At 35.7% G+C, this 13,829-nt stretch overlaps 2 protein-coding genes across 5 annotated transcripts; one reads left to right on the forward strand and one right to left on the reverse strand.

The window, feature by feature from the left end:
* The first annotated feature begins 4,959 nt into the window (after window positions 1–4,959).
* LOC108204976 (uncharacterized) lies at window positions 4,960–9,425 on the forward strand. 4 transcript variants are annotated; one of them, XM_017374700.2, is made up of 6 exons: window positions 4,964–5,199; window positions 5,863–6,157; window positions 6,579–7,368; window positions 7,487–7,957; window positions 8,213–8,238; window positions 8,466–9,425. In XM_017374700.2, the coding sequence occupies exons 3-6, from the start codon at window positions 6,645–6,647 to the stop codon at window positions 9,174–9,176; spliced, it is 1,932 nt and encodes a 643-aa protein (XP_017230189.1). In that variant the 5' UTR covers window positions 4,964–5,199; window positions 5,863–6,157; window positions 6,579–6,644; the 3' UTR covers window positions 9,177–9,425. The 4 variants fall into 4 exon arrangements, with proteins under 4 accessions (XP_017230188.1, XP_017230191.1, XP_017230189.1 ...); XM_017374699.2 differs by lacking the exon at window positions 5,863–6,157 and having other exon boundaries at window positions 4,960–5,199; XM_017374702.2 differs by lacking the exons at window positions 5,863–6,157; window positions 8,213–8,238 and having other exon boundaries at window positions 4,960–5,199; window positions 7,487–7,561; window positions 7,650–7,957.
* Window positions 9,426–10,833: 1,408 nt separating this feature from the next.
* On the reverse strand, window positions 10,834–12,807 carry LOC108205800 (small ribosomal subunit protein eS25). Its single transcript, XM_017375878.2, has 4 exons — window positions 12,652–12,807; window positions 12,488–12,562; window positions 11,727–11,861; window positions 10,834–11,125 (listed from the first exon to the last, which is right to left on the reverse strand). The coding sequence occupies exons 1-4, from the start codon at window positions 12,652–12,654 to the stop codon at window positions 11,012–11,014; spliced, it is 327 nt and encodes a 108-aa protein (XP_017231367.1). The 5' UTR covers window positions 12,655–12,807; the 3' UTR covers window positions 10,834–11,011.
* Window positions 12,808–13,829: the final 1,022 nt, after the last annotated feature.

Here is a 13,829-nt window from a genome sequence, read left to right on the forward strand (position 1 = left end):
TTTAATGTTATCAGATTTGATTTCGAATTTTATGATTTATGTCTTATTTGATTTGTGTGATTAGATCATGATGTATATGATATGGTATGATTATGATTTAAACATGTTCTTAAGTGTTAATTGAGCATGGTGGATGGTTATGGCTTATGACCCTTGGGTTAGTGGTTTTGATTTATAAATACGACTTGAATGTCGTTTGATTCTTGTAATATTATATCTCGAGTTTTTCTTGTAAGTATATTAGATTAGTTTTTGTATTTCATTGATGTAATGTACATGAAGATTCGAAGACTTAAAGGTGAAGGAAGGAAAATTCCATGGAGTCCATCCAAGGATGCCATAAAAGGAGGCAACTCAAGCATGAAGACATGTGATGTAATAGTTAGTTTGTATTTATATTGACCACCTTAGATTGACCTAGATCGTTGTCATTACCTTGATAAAGATCGCATAGGATGAAGCCATAACCAACCACGTTTGCTTTATTGCACTTTCCATATATATGATCATGTGATGAATGTATGTGTAAAGTAGTTATATTGATGCATGCTTAATTAGATTAATCATATATGTATTAGATACATCACCCATGCATGCTTGCTAAACAATATAAAATGTATAACGATTTAAGATTTTAAAATTTTACAACGATCATGAGATTCTTGTGTTTATGTAACACGGAATTAATTATGGATTTTCGGTATTCAATGAGAAGAAGATTCCGTCGAATTTGGAGTTTTTAAGTATAGCCACTGTGCTAACACCTCAAGTCGGGTTTTCAACCAATCAACGAGTATTGATTTGAAATATTTAATTCAAGGAAAAATTGGGAATCTCTTTATGATGGGATCATGATCGTTTTAAATAACAAAACCCTAAAGATAAATATTAAGTTGATTAGAAGCCTTCCAATGTGTAACACTCGTCAATACCTAGATCGATGAGGAGTGGGTTCGCCAAAGCAGAGTACTTCCATCAATCGTGGGAAGGCGTGACTAAGTATAGTGATACTTATTTGTTTCATTGGGTGTGACTTAACTAAGTTACCACAATAGGATTGTGAACTTAGAGGCATTGAGTTTGGCGAGATTTATTAGATAAATATGAACAATGGTTGTTCCACCAAGCTATCCAAGAGTTATATAGTTGATATAATTGACAATAGTTGTCTACCGAAATAGTCTTGTTTTAGGAGAAAAGCCAAAGCTGACCTAATACATGATGAAATATGGATCTTGGCTCACTAGAAAGTATATAGGAGATATTCTTTCTGAATTAATAGTTAGGGCTATTAATTTGATAAAAAATAGTGGGAGATATATATTTTGAATATATATGAATAATCACTTGAACATAATTTAACAATCAACTGTTGACTAATTTATCTTATGCATTTGAAACATTATAGATATCCAATGGCAAATAATTCAAACAACTTCTCTGTACGATCAGTCCTTGAGATGGACAAGTTGACAGGAACAAACTTCCTTGACTAGCAGAGGAACTTGAGGATTGCCCTCAAACAAGAGCGCAAGCTCTATGTAATAGATGTTCCTCACCCTGCACCTCTCCCTGAAGGATCATCCCGTGCTCAGCATAATGTTTATCAGAAACATATTGATGATGACACGAATGTTCAATATCTCATGTTAGTGACCATGAATGCTAAACTTCAGAAACAACATGAGAATATGGATTCTTATGATATGATTAAGCATCTTAAACGTATGTTTGAAGGACAGGCTCGTTAGGAGAGGTTTGATACTTTCAAATCGTTGAATGCATGTAAGAAGGGTGAACGTGATCCGGTTGGACCACATGTTCTGAAGATGATAGGGTATATTAATTAACTTGACAAATTAGGTGCCCCGATTGGTCCAGAGCACCAGATTGATTTGATCTTGCAATCTTTAAACAACCACTATTCTCAGTTTGTGATGAATTACAATAAGAATGAGATAGATAAGAACCCCACCGAATTGTTGGCAATGTTGAAAACTGCTGAGACCAACATTCAGAAGGCGTCCCCTCCTCCCATATTGATGGTGAATAAGGGGAAGGCCAAAGGAAAGGGTAAGTGGAAAGGTAAGAAGAAGATGAGATCTAAATCTAATGCCAATCCGAAACCTGATCCAACTAAGCCCTTGAAACCGAAAGGTGGTGTTCAAAAGGTTGATGATTGTCACTATTGCAAGAAACCAGGTCAGTGGAAGAGGAACTGTCATGCTTATTTGGAGGATCTGAAGAAGAAGGCTACTGTTGTCTCTTCTGATTCAGGTATTTATGTTATAGAAGTTAATTTGTCTACTTCAACATCTTGGGTATTAGATATTGGATGTGGTTCTCACATTTGTATAAATGTGCAGGAACTGCGGGGAAGTAGGACATTGGCAAAGGGAGAAGTCGACCTACGAGTTGGCAATGGAGCAAAAGTTGCTGCTTTAGCCGTAGGGACTTATCATTTATCCTTTTCCACTGGGCTTATTTTAGAACTAGAAAACTGTTTTTACGTGCCTGCTATTTGCAGAAACATTATTTCGGTTTCTTGTTTAGACAAGAAAGGTTTTTCGTTTTTGATTCAGAAGAATAGTTGTTCCTTTTCATTGAATAATTTTACCTATGAGGTTGCACGTTTTTTTAATGGTGTATATGTTCTTGATCTTGATAACCCTGTCTATAACATAAATAACAATAATAAACGTATTAAGACGAAAGACTCAAATCAGACATACCTCTGGCATTGTCGATTAGGCCCTATAAATGAGAAGCGCATTTCCAAATTACATCAAGATGAATTTTTGGATAAGTTTGATTTTGAATCATACGAAGAATGTGAACCCTGTCTCGTTGGCAAAATGACTAAAGCTCCTTTTACTTGACAAGGTGAAAGGGCCACTGAACGATTGAGACTTATACATAGTGATGTATGTGGTCCAATGCATACGATGGCAAGGGGTGGCTTTTACTACTTCATTACATTTACTGATGATTTCAGTAGATATGGATATATGTATCTTTTGAAGAACAAATCTGATTCCTTTGAAAAGTTCAAAGAATACAAGGCCGAAGTAGAAAAACAAATAGGTAAAAGTATTAAGATTCTACGATCTGATCGTGAAGGTGAGTACTTAATCCATGAATTTAAGAGTTTCTTAAAGGAGTGTGGTATTGTATCACAACTTACTCTTCCTGGAACACCTCAATGGAACGGAGTTTCTGAGAGGAGAAATCGTACCTTGTTGGACATGGTGCGATCGATGATGAGTCTGGCGGATTTTCCAATAAGTTTCTGGGGCTATGCTCTAGAGACGGCTGCATATACACTAAACCGAGATCCAACTAAATCAGTTCAAAATACTCCATATGAGATGTATATGAAAACTAATTTATATGCTAAATTTGTTCCAGTTACAGTGACTTGCCCGGTGTGTAATGGAGAGGATGAAACAACTTTACATGTTCTGGTTGAATGCCCATTTGTAGATCAATGCTGGAGAACGAGAGGTGGTCGTTATCAACAGCATGGTGCTGGCAGTTTTGCAGACTGGTTAGGTCAGATATTTAATTAAACAACCAAGGAGAAACATGGCGATATCGTTTCTTTAATTTATGCTGGGCCATTCGTAATTCTAGAAATAATCTGGTCTGAAATCAAAAGGAGTCTTCGGTTAATGTTGTGGTTACATCAATGAAGCAGTATCTTGCAGATTGGAAGAGTGCCCAAACATTTTCTACTCAGGCTCTGTACTAGTTCTTAGAGTAGGGGGATGAAACTATTTCTTGGGTAAAACCTCGAAATGATTGAAGTCAAGATTACGGTTGATGCTGCAACATTCACTAAAGGTACATCTTATAGTGTGGGTATGTTAGCCAGAAATGGAGAAGGTGAGGTGATCCTTGGTACATCGAAGCTCTTCCAGGGTAATGTTCGGCCGGATTTTGCAGAAGCTTTAGCAATTAAGGAGGCTTTGAGTTGGAGTAAGTTGAACAAGTGGAATAGAGTGGTGATGGAGTCCGACTGCTTGGCTGTGGTTCAAGCGATCCGGAGTAAGCTGCCTATACACTCTCCTTTTGGTGATATAGTAATGGAGTGCAGGAAGCTAGTAAAAGAGTTAAACATTGCATTGTTTTTCATTAGACGATTTGCTAACATGGTTGCTCACTTAATAACGAGAGAGTCGTGTTCATTTCCTGGTCGAGTATTTGATGGGAGATCTGATCCTGTCAATTTAAGGTCTATTTTGTTGGATGATTTGAGTTCTTAATGCATGGATTTTTCTGTCAAAAAAATATATGTTATGGTTTCAAACTGGAAGAAGGAGAAGATGAAGAAGTTGAAAAGATGGAAATCACATAAGATAATGCGACAAAAGGTATTCTACGTATTACATTATGGTTATATTTAGATTAGACTTAAAATTATACTAATATAAGTTTCATGCAGGCAACAACATGAACTTGCTATCTTGACAAAATGTCAACAGAAACAACAACACTCTAAGAAAGAACTCTAAGAGAGATGACATGATGTAGTCAAGGAACTCTAAGAAAATCTTAATACATTTTCAACATATGAATGTATTTTCGGTTTAAAATTTATGTAATGTTTGAAACTCAACCATTTATGTTATTTGACTAATTCTACATTATTGAATGATATTTAATTTTATAACTATAAATGTCCTGCATCGCGAGTATAAATACTAGTTTCACATACTAAGCTCGAACAAACCCAATCTATATTACTCTTGTTTCTCATCAGAAATCGACAAATTATTTTTACATTTTGGTCGATCTTAATATCCTCACTCTATCCGACAGAGATCGAGATTTAAATATAATCTATTAAAGAAAAAACAAATCTACAGTGTGTGATATTGAAATAAAAAGATGTAAATAAAGAAAACAAAAAACAAGAGATGAATAAAAATGACAAAGACAGTTGACAGTGTCGACGAGAGGGATAGGATCAAGTATCAACAAGACAGCAAGTTGATGCTATGTACTACACTAGTATATTATTGTATGGTTTAGAAACACTTGAATATAATTCAACCACGTATCACACTTACTTTACTACTTGTAGTTCCTCCCACAATTATTATCTCAACATTTCTGTTCAATTCTGAGCAGCCCAGATCCTGATTTTGAACAAAGATGATCAGCCTACTGCTATTTTCTCCTCTGCTATTATCCAAGGTTTGCCCATCATCTTAGAATTTGATGAAATAGTTTTTTTTTTTTGGGATTTTCATTAATTGCTTAACTGGGGTTTGATGGTTTTTGCAACTGATGCTTTAGTATAATCCTTGCTTTCTGAAAGTATTTTCAACTGCTTTGATAATGTGTGAACCTTTCCAAGGCTTAGGCTAAGGGGGTCTTTATCTTGCGAAAACAATACCAACTTATTTTGAAGAAAAAAGAAAATTGGAAAGTGGTAGCTGAACTTTATCCGTTTTTGGGTTGTAGTGGCTAGAATTTCTAATTTGTAAATGGGTGACAACACATTGTTTTTAAGTTTCAAAGATTTTTTTTTTTTTTTGGGAATTAGAACAATACATGGACATCATATTGCAAATTTGAAATTCTGGTCATCAAATGAAAAAATGGTTAAAGTTCGGATCCAGTATATACTTTACTGGAGAAAAATGACATATTTATGTATTAAAATGGAGAATGAAGTATTCAGAGAGTGTTTAGCATTCCTTATTTGCAGAATTAAAAAAGTACAACTGTTGGCATGGTTGAGTTGCTTCATTGCTTAAAAGTTAAAACTATGCATGTCGGAACTGGAACTAGATTCCAGCGTGTTGTTTCTTCAAAAACCTGATAGTGTTGATTGTTTCTGGTATTGTATTTCAGAGTTATGTGAGGAAACCATTCAATTCTATTGAAGGGTTTTTAAAAAATGGAAGGCGATAGAGTAACAAGCCTGTGCTGCTAACCGTTTTTGGAGGGAAAACCAATCCTTTTAAACATTATGTACGCACCTAATATTTCGAAGCTCACATAAGGTGATAACTGATCTGGACAAAATTCCACCTAGTTATGTGTGGTTGATTCTTTCTCTTCCCCGGACATGCTTCTGGCTATGTTTTTACCCTGGTCTCATGCGGTGCAAGTTGTGATCACTATCAATTTAGGGATATAAGATTGGGTACTGACGAATGCTCCTCACCTTTTACTTCTAGATGTTATCTTTGGTGCTTTATTTGCTGACTATGCCCATGTACTATACGTTTAGAGTTCCTTGTCGCTCCAAAAATCTAGTTCCCGGCATGTACTTTGAATGTGTCCACTCCTAAATGCGAAGGAGGTTTATTGTGTTAAACTCTTCAGCTTAGAAAAATAGATAGCCTTGCTCTGTGTTGGTATATAAATTGTAAATGAACTATGACGTGCATCCTGTCAGGCCCTTTATCCTTACTTGATTATATATAGTCATACAGTGCAATGTTTATTATCACATCAATAGGATTTATAAGATACAAGAATTTTGAATCAATGTCGTGATAGGAAATTTCATTATGGTGTCTAATATTATAGTAGGGAGTACTGATATATTTTTATGACTGCAGTGAACTTCTTGCAGGCCATAGAAACCAAACTATCTGCACATACATAAGGAATCATATATCATAACTATGTATGATCGTGCCGATAAAGGTAAGCAGCCAATGCATCCTAATCAATCTCTGTGGATGTCCCATTGGTCGGCAGTTCAGGAGCAGAATCAAATTTCTACTTTGGTTCACGACAACGGTATGAACCAGTTGCATGTGCAGAAGGGAAAGGAGGTCACATCTTACATGTCTAGATCTTCTGAAAAACGTACAGAGGTACAAGCCATAGATTTTGGAATATTGCATGGTAACCAGGCAATGAGTTCAAGAAAAGAGAGAGATTATAGACTGGACTCACTAGACTCTTCAACAGTCAATCTTTCTCAAAATAGGCACCATACTTTGAACACTGAACAAGTACCCCCGCTTCTTTCATTAGCTCCTCCAGGAACTGAAACTTCATATATGGAATCACATATTCAGCAAAAAACTATTTTACAATGTCCTAGTGACCTGGTGAAGTCTCAAATGGTTTTGAGTAGCAGCTTAGCTTTCCCTGAGTCTTTGGCGGAGAACTTGAGTGGCACTGCGTCTCATGTTTCATCCCGATTATATGATCTAGGAGAAGGAAGACTTGAAAATAGAAGCAATTCTAAAACACCGTCCTTCGTTTGTAGTGTCGAAGAAAATGGTAACCATGTTAGATCCATACTGCCGTCAAAAAGAAAGTTATCAGATACTAACATCAGGACAGTTGCAAAACATGAGAAGTGCAGTAATCATTGTGCTGCTGGATTTGTGTCTGGTGAGAATTATGTGGATAACTACTTTATTTTGTGGAAAATAAATAATACCATTTGATATAGGATGTAAAATATATAAATACCATTTGATATAGAAGACTAATTCATATTTGCTTGTAGATGATCTCTGTATGAAAAATAATCATCCACCATCCTTTTGTGAAGAACGGTACAAGAGAATGCATAATTGTTCTGGTATCAATTTGTTTCCAACCTATTCTCATGATGCAAATACTATGATGATATATACTTCTGCTGAGGATTTAGGCAAATGCCCTCCCAGATTTCAGGAAATTCGTACATTTCTTGTCACGGAAAATACTGATTCATATTTGCGGAAGGAAAATCAAAGATTTAGGGATCCAGGACTTCTTGCTCTGCAGGAAAATGTGCCCATCAAATGTTACAGCTTTCCCCAGCTTTTTGGTCCTGGTAAGCAGGGAGTACAGCTCCAGCAGCTGTCCTCATCAGATAGTGAAGGGAAATATAATCTTCATGATGTCAATGCTACTGAAGTTCTTTCAAAGAATAAATCATCAGCTGAAGCTGACACAATATTTGGGAAAAAGATTAACAAGAGACATCTTTCAGGTATTACTAATTTTATAACTTGCTTGATCATACACAGAAGGACCCATGTTATTTGATAGATATCTTGGCTTGAATTCTGACTTAAAATCTCCTATTTTTAATCATAAAATTTCTATATACTAAATATTAGTCCTTTGTTCGAGATGATACTTGAAAGTAAATATTTTACCAGTTAGTCTTGCCAAGTTGTGATTGGAAAGATGAATTTTGTAAAGTAATTATATTGAATTAGTTTCACCTTTTTGATTGTTTCAGGTGTAGAGCATTCCTCCACAAAAAAGGTACTCTGCCCTTGACATTGGGTCTAGTAGTAATGTGTTTAATAGGCTCTTTTCTTTATGATGTTTTTTATTTGTGATTTTACATTCTGGATATGGTGCTCAGAAATTAGCGTTTATACAAAAGTGCACTAATTAATCAGTTTATTACTTTTTTACAGTGTATATGTATGCAGCAATAATTGGTGAACTGTCAAGTATGCACTCATAACAAACATATCAATTTGCAGGATGGCAAGGCAAACACAGATAGACAGTGTCATGATCATGCCACTTCAACAACTGGAGAAGAAGTTCAACCTCGCAAACGTCCTATACCTGAAATACCGGATATGAACTTAGAGCTACCTGCCGAGCCAGATGAAGCAAGTGTAGTGGACAATGCTGAAGCAAGCACATCAAGAACTCGAAGTTTGGACATAGATTATGAGCCAGATACAAGTAGCAGATGGATTAAGCGTCTTAAGATAAGTGATTCATCTAGCCATTCTATTGGTACAAAGAGCTTGAGCTTGGACGAAGCCACATCTGATAAAAATCAAAACCAATTTGTTAGCAATGGTCTGAGAGGTGAAAAAGCCAACTCAAATCCGGTGCCTTTATCTGCTGGTAAAGAACTAATGGTTCTAACTCAGAAAACAAATCCACCAAGAACCGGCAGTTCCTGTTTAAATGATAATTTTGATGGAACAGACGGCACAAAACAGTTGCATTCTTGGATTCAGAGGTGGCAAAAAAATCCAGCTACAGCTCATGAGAAGCAGCCTGAGCCAGTTGTAGTATGTGACCCACAGAGTTCCAAGGTAAGTCTAGAGGAGTTACAGAGGAAGCCGTTTGCGAGCATAGCTGCAATGGCCCTTTTGGGGAAGGGATGGAGTGGCCTAAAATGCCAGTATCGAAATGTTGGTCCACTTACATTATGGGATTCCAAGGATATGTAAAAATTCCTGTCCAAAGCACATATTACAATATATGCATGGAAACTATGGTATTGTGTTCTTGTTCTCATAATGGTCATGGCAGATCGAGTATAGAAGGAAATGGGTATATGGGCGATCAGCAAATCACAAGGAGCTTGTTTGTGATTGGATTGGAAGTCATGGTTAAGCCGGTAGAGTTGTGCTTTTGTATCAGATCTATGGTGCTAGTATGTGCTTATATTTAACACTTTACATGTTCTAATCAAGTACTCCCTCCGTCCCACCAGGATGTTTACGTTCACTGTTTGCATGCATTTTGAGGCTCTTGTAAAGTATAGTTTAATAATGTTTTTTTAATTTTTCTTTTTTTTGAATAAAAGTTTAAACGTCAAACTTTTTTTCAAGATTTTTTTTAAAAATAAATATATAATGTAAGTATACTTTATAAGAGCTTTAAAATGCGTGCCGAAAAGTAACGTAAAGAACCTGGTGGGACGGAGGGAGTACATAAAATCGACTCTTATCTCTAGCATTGATAGTGCATTGCTCACTGATAAGAATTGCTAGGAAACTTAATAGCCGATAAATTGTGAATCAGAGTTGTGCATAACAAAAGCCATAATCTCACTAAATTAGAATACTCCAATAAAGAAAACCAAATTCATGTTATTTTACATGACTTGATCTGTATTTTATAGATCACGTTCTTGGCAGGCCAATCTTCGAGGCGAAAGCAGATAGCTTTAGGTACGGCACACCATACATGGATTAATTCTAGATAGACATGCTAGTTCTTTCAGTTGCATGCCACAACTTGTTATGACAAATTGACAATGCCACTTTCATGTACAACTGATTGTTAGTGTAATTCTCTACTATTTAGTGTCACAGATGTTTTTTTAAAATAATGAAAGCGTGACTTATAATATTTGATCAAAAGTTAGTTAATTTGACCAATAAAAATAGAAAAGTAAAAACAAAAAAAAGGATGGAGGACGTATATAACACAAGAAGCTCACTTGCAAGAAGAGAACCATAAAGCTGTGTTGGCTCTGACTTCGAATATTTTTAAGGTTTTTAAAGATTGGTCTCCAAATCTAGACCAACCACCAAATATAATACTCCCTCCGTCCCATCAGGATGCTTACGTGCACTGTTTGCACGCATTTTGAGGCTCTCGTAAAGTATAGTTCTATTACATATTTTTGATTTTTTCTTTTTTTGAATTAAAGTTTAAACGTCAAACTTTTTTTGCGGATTTTTTTTAAAAATAAATATATAATGTAAGTATACTTTATAGGAGCATTAAAATGCGTGCCAAAAAGTAACGTAAAGAACCTGGTGGGACGGAGGGAGTATATTTTTTCATTTTTCTATAAATGGCTCATCAACACATGCTAATTGCTACATACTAAATTCTATAATTCATTGTGATTGGCTACTACTTAATAATAATGATCGACCGCCCGCATATACAAAAACTACAATCAAAATAGGCAAAAATATAAGATTTAGTTCTTAGCATGTGCCCATGCTAGTCACCGGTTTTTTTTAAGAACACCAGGGAAACCAGCCAAAGTGAATTCCATCCTGTGCAACTATAATACTAACATCAAATCTTGAGAGAACCCTGTGCACGCATAATACTTAGTAATAGACACACGAGACACATAAAGCATCTCAGAGAACATTAAATCCGCATAAAAAAGGTTAAAATTTAATATCTGGGCCAAGGGAATATAGCAAAAAACACTGGAAACATGTCTTACAAAAAATAGATAGGTAAAGAGAGGACTAGCTCCCACATAATCCAGTACAAAACCAACATTCAAGTCCGAGAAGCACAGTCAATGGGATTAGGTGTTTGTAGCTCTGGTGTAAATTTGCTGGCTTGAATGGACTGATACCATCCTGATGGAACCTCTGGCCATCAAATCTCTGATTGCCCTCCTAGCAAGAGATCCATTGATCTGCAAGGCCCAGTGAAATAATTATTTGGTGGTCCACCACAAAGTATGCATCTCCATTAATAATCATGAGAAAGTCCAGAAAATAGTTTAGGAAAATCAAAAGAAAATGCTAATTTAAGTGACTTGTATAAAGATTAAGTGATGTCTGCTTGCAGTAGCAAGGTAAAATAGCGGCAACATTCCATTTGTGCTTAACAGTCTCAGAAAAGAACCGGGGTTACAAGGCCATAATATACTATTAAGCATGTGCAAATTATAGAAAATTAAACTGAAGCCAGAATCTGGGATTACAAGGCCGTAATATGCAATTAAACAAAGAGAATTCTGATTCAAGGATAATGCAGAAAAGAACTACTATTAAAGCTTTGTAAATTTGTAAGTAATGGCAAATAATGAAACTACAGGTGATTAGTTAGTTCTAAGAACTAAACAACAAAGTATGCATTTTTATTCTAAAGTAGAACGAAGGGCTGCACTAAATATATACTCTAGTGAAAATAGCCAATGCATAGGAAACTGATCTAACATGCTAAGTGCAGAGCAATAAGCCATTGGACTCAAAAGTGCAATTGTAGCATAAAGTAATGGCTGAAAACATTACCCTCAAACGATCAGAGAGGATGGAAGGAGTGATGAGCTTGAACTTAGGAGCTTCGGAAAGGAGCTTGTCATACGTGGCCTTGTCAAACAAAACCATGTTGTTCACCTTCTCCTTTTGCTTTCCCTTGCTCCACTTCTGCATTCATATATAACTTATTTAGAGAAACATCAACCATTACAACAGCAACGCAAAGCTAACTGTTTATGCAAATATAATTTCAGCTTCCCAAAATACGAACTCAGTGCATAACAAATTCAGCACCAAAATTAGCATTCCCCTGAATAATTTAGATCATTTCATACCATTATCCTCCCTCACGTTTTTCTAAATTTCATATTTATCGTTATCAACTAGCATAAAGGCAGCTCCTAACCTAACTTACATCATCATATCCACTAAACAATATCCCAAATCTTAAAGCATACTTTACATAATTTGCCGTCAATTACCCATTTTTTAAGCATATAAATCAAAACCTTTTCTAAAAAATTCAATTATATGTTGTAAACCAATATGTATATATCTATTTCAAATTCAATTATAATGACACCTTTATACAAATCAATAAAAAAGCAAATCAAATAAATGAATCCAGTTGAAGTAATAAAAAATTCAAAAAATACTTAATAAATATTAGACATTGCATTAATCCATATACACATGATACATACACAAACATATGAGAGATAGAGAGAGAGCGCAGGGAGAGAGGAGGGGGCGGGGAGAGAGAGAGAGAGAGAGAGAGAGAGAGAGATTTTGACCTTCTTCTTTTGCTTTCCACCGCCAGATTTGGCAGGCTTGGAGGAGGGAGGAGGAGCCTTTTCCTTCTTGGGGGCCTGAAATTATATACACATACAATTATACATACATACATACATACATACCTGATAACTGAATCGATTAATATGAAAATGAATAAGCATACCATCGGATATTGCAAGAGTAAGCAGGGAGAAGAAGAGTAGAATAGATTGGGCGCGGCGAGAGTTGGATGAGGGAGGCTCTTCTTTTTTTAATAAAACCCTAATCCTCTTTTTATTCAGGTAATAGTGTCTGGGCTTCGGATTTACAATCCAGGCCTTCATCCATAATACTCTTTCTAAATGGGCTCTTCTAAATGAGACCCATTTGCCTTGTCCATCTTTAACAAAGTTACGGTCCAATACCTTCTTATAATATAAAATCAATATCAATATATACTTTGTTTGATAAAAAAAAAATTATTCATTAATTAAAAGTCATATGGCATTTACAAATACAATCGAAATTGGACAGACGCCGAGGAATATCGTTGTTGAATCCTTCATTCTTCGAGAGGCAACTAAGTGATTTGAAGATGATTTTTGAATACATGTACTTGTTTCCATCTGATTGGTTCACTTCAATGTTTAGAACAATCGACCATAGATGCGATGATCCCATAATAATCTTCAAACCTGAATCAAACTCATGAAAATCATGCTGATCTATAACCTCGGTCATGGAAAGCATCAAAACACACCAAAACAAAGCAGAACAACTCTCACAAGGAGAGACTAACAAAACCCAAATAAATTGGGAACTTGTTGAATGGAAAATAAGATTTAAAAACAAAAAATAGAAAAAAGGAATTGGGGCTTTCCACCGATGGAAGCCCACTCAAAAATCTTTAATGAAAGCTAGGGTTTTGAGAGGGGGGAGGGCGTTGAGGCTAATATTAATTAATAGATACTTAATGAGTGCTAGTGAAGGCCCTCAAAATAACTAGTTTTTTACCCATGGATAAAAAAAAAATTCCAGTCCTCTCACATATTTAACCTGTTTATCAAATGGATAATCCATTTAGAACCGGGCACAAACCAAGCTAAATGGATACTCATTTTACCCGTTTCATTCTCTCGATCAGATTCGCTGCTCATGCCTATTCAAATTTCAAACGCAACCTCCTCCATGCATTCTCGCCATTCTCATACCCTTCCATTACGCGCCCTGGAATCCCACTATGAGGCCATTGCAGTCTTTGCGTGCTGTTTTTGGTGATAATTATTACATGTGCAGGTTTCGGGTGATTTCTTTTTTTCTTTGTTTTTCATTTCGGAACTTTTCGATTTTGATGATGGCTTT

This window comes from Daucus carota, chromosome 1 (genome assembly GCF_001625215.2).
Source record: "Daucus carota subsp. sativus chromosome 1, DH1 v3.0, whole genome shotgun sequence".
Classification (NCBI taxonomy): Eukaryota; Viridiplantae; Streptophyta; class Magnoliopsida; order Apiales; family Apiaceae; genus Daucus; species Daucus carota.